This window comes from Prunus persica, chromosome G6 (genome assembly GCF_000346465.2).
Source record: "Prunus persica cultivar Lovell chromosome G6, Prunus_persica_NCBIv2, whole genome shotgun sequence".
NCBI classification, from domain to species: Eukaryota; Viridiplantae; Streptophyta; class Magnoliopsida; order Rosales; family Rosaceae; genus Prunus; species Prunus persica.
The window spans coordinates 17,829,929-17,835,947 of record NC_034014.1 but is presented as its reverse complement, the minus strand read 5'-3'; the positions used below and the strand labels follow the sequence as shown (position 1 = coordinate 17,835,947).

The 6,019-nt window shown below is 39.8% G+C and overlaps 1 protein-coding gene across 1 annotated transcript; it reads left to right on the top strand.

The window, feature by feature from the left end:
- Nucleotides 3,284–4,438, top strand: LOC18772891 (protein MIZU-KUSSEI 1). The gene has a single exon (XM_007207005.2). It carries the CDS (start codon nucleotides 3,534–3,536, stop codon nucleotides 4,278–4,280), a length of 747 nt encoding a protein of 248 aa, XP_007207067.1. The 5' UTR covers nucleotides 3,284–3,533; the 3' UTR covers nucleotides 4,281–4,438.

The following is a 6,019-nucleotide window of genomic DNA, read 5'->3' as shown; positions in this document are numbered from 1 at the left end:
ATTGGTTAAATGATCAAAACCATTAGGTTGTATTGAAAGAGTTGTCATATGTATTAATTTGTTGTATTGTTTCTCTTTTATTGAATAAAGAAAGCATTAAATAATATAGCTATTTATTTCATTCATCAAAACAAACCTTAATTCATTACAAACCACACACAAAACAAAGCATAATTTAAAACAAAGCAAAATTCCAAACAAAGCATTAAACTTGACTTCATCCACCATGATTGCCTTTCATCACCCATAAGTGCTCAATCAAGTCAACTTGACATCTCTTGTGAACATAAGAAGATTGCATTTTCATATAATGGTCAATCATACAGTTGTTGTATCGACCGTCCCTAATCAACAATTCGTGCTCCAATGGTTATCCATTTGCTCCCACGGGCTGTTCATAAATTCTTGTAAATGCCATGTTCATGGGATCAGGTTCGAACATCACTGGGGCATCATAATCATACTCATCCTTCACATTCATGTTATGGAGGATGATGCAAGTCAACATAATGCTCCGAAGCACCTCTTCATCAAACATACGAGCAGCACCCCTAATAATTGCCCAACGAGCTTGCAGGATACCAAAACACCTTTCAACATCTTTCCAAGAGATAAGCAAATTACGATTTCAAAAGATAAGTGGGAAGCAAGGGAGTTGTTCAAACAAGGAAAACAAACTGACCATCACGTCAGATTGTGTTCTTTCTCCTTACCAAGAACAAACAAAGAATAAAGAAGAGTTGGTTTTTCTTTCAGAAAAGCAAGGAAAAGACCTCCACGAAAACTGACTACTGATGGTTCTTCTCTGCCAAAACAGATAACTTCCCTTTTTCTTTGCATTTAAAATAAAAGATCTCGTTTTTGAAAAATTTGCCGCCTATTATTAAAAGATTAGAAGCCCCACTCCAACATTTTCTATAAATATGAGAGGAGGTGAACAGATTGAGGACAACCAAAAAATCGATCAAAAGCAAAAACTCAAAATGATCACTTGATCTCAAAAACCTTCAAAACACTTAAGCAACCAAAAGCTCATTGAGCCACAAGAAAGAAGCCAGCTACAAATCAAAATTTCCAACTCTAGTTCAGACTTAGAGAAATAAGTCATTCAAAACGAGATTTTTCTCGTTACACATTTGGTCCAGCATAAGCCAAATCAAGCAGAGTTCGGATTTTATAGATATGAAAACCTCAACAAATTTATGGAGAGCCCTGATCAAGTAGAATAGGTACTACAGTGCAATTCCAGCTCAGTAATCATCAAGTCCAGCCACTTATGCCCCTTCCAGACTGAAGAGGTTCCAATTCTGCCCATTCAAAAAGCCTTCCAAGACTTGAAATAGATTAAAGCTCTGCCAAACTCGAACATTGGTATCGATTTACAACTAAAACTTGATAGTTGAAAGTATTGATAGTCTAGTCCAGCACAGGCATATCCAATCCAGCCCGGATTAGAAGCCTTTACCCAAGCAGAAATGGAAGTCCAGCCTTCTTTTTGTCTTTCTAGAGTTGGTTTTTTCCTTTTGAGTTTTGTAAAAGACAGTTCTGCCTAAAAACAGTTCGTTTTCTTATCATTTATTCTGGCTAGAACTACCAGTTTTATACTGTGAAAAATTGTGAAGTCCTCACCAGTCTGAGGCAAGAAAAGAACTTACTTGGGAGATATTCCTCACCCAAATTCACAATTGCTTCCTTAGAAATCAGTAACTTGGGGCGCAAGTAATCTATTTTAAAGAAGTCTGCTAGAATTCTCATTGTTAGCAGTGGCATGCTCACACATTAATGAAAGTTGACTTGTTGACCAGTCAGTGGTTTTCATGGCAATGGGGAGCTTTACCCTACCATCACATGAACGAACATAAAAGGGTGAACAATTTGGTTGGCTAGGTAGTACCTCCTGAGTATACAGTATTGTTGATTTGATACGTGATCTGGGGGGAATGACCTCTCAAGACATCGTTGAATACCAGGGATTGACCAAACACATTGAGGTCATTTTGAGATCCGGTAACTCCGAAGGCATGCCAAACCCATGTATCGAATGATGCAACGGCCTCCAGAATTATACTTTTTTTGGCCAATCATATTCCCATAATCTCCTTGCCAAGCAGTTGGGCAATTCTTCCATTGTCAATGCATGCAGTCGATGCTTCCAATCATGCCTGGGAAACCTCGAGAGATGGTGGATCCTGCTGCGATGAATCAACCCATGTAAAAAGTGGGTCCGATGTTTAAAAGAAGGATATTCTTTTGTTGAATGTTTAGCTAACATTCATGGTCTCAGTTTTGGTTTGTTGGGTTTTCTTTTTCCAACCACCCAATAGAGAACCAAAATCGCCCATATAGTGAAGTTGGTGGGTTTGACCCATTTGATAACTCACATAGATCATTTTAAGTCATATGGGTTATGAGTACCAAACTTAAAATTCCGTAGCCCATAAATACACAGCCCAGTCTTATAGGGTGTGATCATTGTCCCAAATGACCCAAAACTTCTAGTTGATCAAAGTGCCTTTCATTATATCTCTAACAAATAATGCTTGGTTTCAACATAACCAGGTCATTTTTAATTGAAAAGCCCTTATTGATATCTCTTCAATTCCTTCTATAAAACACCTTCTTTCACTTTTTGGAACATTCATAATACTAGTCTTAAGAAACAAGGGAAATATAAAATGGTATCCCTCTTATGATTATCATTGAAAGCTAAAATTTGATGGTTCTATCGTTCGTGAGTCGCGGCTGGTGCTGTTTTAAGACATTCCAAAAGATGTATTAAACTTGCATGAGCTATTCCTTTTGGATTTTGTTCAATATTGGATCGAGGGGCAAACTTTGCAGCAGATGCTTTAACTTGGGACAGTAGTCTCAACTACAGCCTAGTATTTGGCCTACACACATGGCGTTAGGCAACTTTGTAGTTATTCTTAAAAAAACATGATACTATGTAGCAACACTACCATAGCGGGAGTAATTTTTTGCATATTTCGAATACACCACATAATCATGATCGTTCATATTTCGAATACACTACATCAGTTAAACCATACAAATTTCAAACTGAAACATCAATGGATTCAACGTGCACATTTATGTTTTGCGTGTTTTTAGTCAACCACCAGAATGCAAGACATTAATCAAAACAAAAGGAAAAGTGTCTTCAAAAGTGCAATAAGCAAAATCAATTTCTCACGTAAAATATTTGTCATTCCAATTTCTAATTCATAAGCCAATAACATACATGAAAAGTGCCTCCAAATGTGATTTAATTACTCTCATAATTAATTAAAATATGCGTTACATATATAGAAGGTAAATATACTAAAATAGATATGGTCAACCACCGGAATTTCAGCTTCGCAAGCACATCCAAAACCGCAAATCCAATAACAAACTTTCCCAACGACTAGACACAGGCCCTTTCTCTCTGCGCTCCCACTTCTCTCTCTCTCTCTCCCTCTTTCTTTGTCCGTCTCAGTTCTCTGTCTCTCTCATGGCACTCTCCCATTCCTGGTTCGTCATCAAAGCCATTAATGGGGGAGCCAAAATCTCCATCACAAGATCAGCTTCATCAAACGGCATCCTCCTCATCCACAGTCCCACCACTGCCTCCGCCGCTACCCCGCCAACCCTCCTCCCTCCTCCAACCATCCCAAAATAGAAAAAGTAGAAGCAAAGTCATCCGAGTGTTTCGCTCTGTTTTCCGGTCCTTCCCCATCATCACCCCCGCCTGCAGGATGCCATCACTCCCCATGGGGAGGATGGACTCCAGCAAGACCGCCTCCTCTGGAACCCGAGTCAGCGGCACGCTGTTCGGGTATCGTAAAGGACGCGTGTCCCTGTCCATTCAAGAAACCCCTAGGTGTCTCCCAAGCCTTGTGGTTGAGCTGGCCATGCAGACGAACGTGCTTCAGAAGGAGATGGGGTCTGGGATGGTGAGGATTGCGTTGGAATGCGAGAAGAGAGCGGATAGGGACAAGACGAGTCTTTTGGACGAGCCGGTGTGGACCATGTATTGCAACGGGAAGAAGAGTGGCTATGCGGTGAAGAGGGAGGCCACGGAGGAAGACTTGAGTGTCATGGAGCTTCTCAAGGCTGTGACCATGGGCGCAGCTGTCTTACCCGGGAAGTCTGAGGTTGAGGGCCCGGATGGCGAGATGGTGTACATGCGGGCCCTCTTCGAACGCATTGTGGGCTCGAAGGACTCAGAGACCTTGTACATGTTGAGCCCAGAAGGAAATAATGGGCCTGAGCTCAGTATTTTCTTTGTAAGGATATGACAGTATATGTGACATTGTAACTTATACTAGGGGAAGGGAAAGAAGTAGACTTATTGTGATTTATGTATGAATTAGGGTAGAAACAAGAATTGTTACCCAAGATAAGACGTTGGCCTAATGAAATGACGGTGAAGGGTGTCTTCGATTCATTTGATTCATCAACAAAGATGCATCTTTCTTTGTTCATATCTTTCGATTCATTATCTGTTCATTAATTAATGTAGATTGTTTACACTTAGAAAAATTAGATATATTCTAGCCCAGAACTACTCCTGTTGGATATATGTATGTAGCCAGACGGCGAGACTATAATGCGGAGATTCTATGCGGAGGTTATTTGTGGGGACTACTTACTAGGCCATTAGATTGATCAAATGGCTGACATTAGTATCCTCTTTATGCTACAACCGGGTTGGCATTACCCATTGAGCAATGCTATTCACAATCGAAGTACTCAACTGTCACCTCCTCAGAACCCACATCAGCAACGACGACCGCACTCTCTCTCTTTCGGCCGCTGTTCTCCACCTCCATCTTTCACTCTCTGTCACCTATTTCAACCGCCGTTCTTCCCCTCCGGTTCAATAAATTTCTCAATTTCTTCAGCATTCCTGAAATCCATATACCTAGAGATGACGTCCCAGGTACCCAGCTCAACTTTTCGCCTTTACTTTCATACCCATATGTTATTTGGGTTTTCTTCTGATTGTTTCAATTTCATATAGTGGTCTAGAAAGTTGCTCAAAATCCAAATTCTTGCTACATCGTTTTATTTATCATGCTTATTTGCTTGTTCTAAATATATGGTTCTATTTGTTTGGTTAGGCTGAGTTGATGAGTGCATGAAAAAATGGCCTGTAGGTGTTCGATGAATCACCTTAATGAGGCGCACTATGGTTTTCTTTGAGATACAAACCAATTGGGACAATTCTCATGGTATATACTTAAAGGTGAACTTCTAGGAGGACCCAATGAACCCATCTAAATGGAAGGAAGCACATGTGAGTTTTATTATAATTTGTTTACGAAGATGTCTTTACAGTGCATAATGGTTTTGTTAGATCGCCATTGACATTAGTTTAATTACCTTTTAACAATGCTTGAGAAATGTCCCTGTTTTTACATGAAGACTTACACAGGTGCCATATTATGTCAGTTTATAGTGAATGGATACTTGGTTGTGTCATTTGATATTTGGAATTCTATTAGATTTATTTTCTTATTTTTCAACTTTTGTGTCATGCCTTGAGTTTCTTTCATTTCGACATCGCCATTTAACTTGTGCTGTGAACAAGTTAATACTACACTGTTTTGTGTCATTGTGAAATTGAGAAATAAAGTTCATGTTATTATTTTGCAGGAATCTTAAGGGCCATGATATGACAAAAAAGTATGTGAACAAACAAAAGAAACATAGAAAGGGTCTGATGCTGCTACTTCACATGGCCAGGTTTTTCTGCTGCTTCGTCTTCCTCATTTACCTAAAAGAAAGGGTCTATATCTCTAGCATTTGCATCCAAATGTCCCTTGCCATGCTCTGCCCTGCCTTGCCCTGCCCTGCCCTGCCCTGCAGTACTAGCTAGCACAACAGCCCCTGTTGTACGTGGTCCCCTGATTTGGTTTCTTTGAACCATGTGATGCTTTCAGCTTCCTAGATCCAACTCCAATGACTATTTTTTATTAAGTCATAATTTACTGCCTATAATTAGGACCTGCGGTTTGAAGTTTTTAATTTGGAA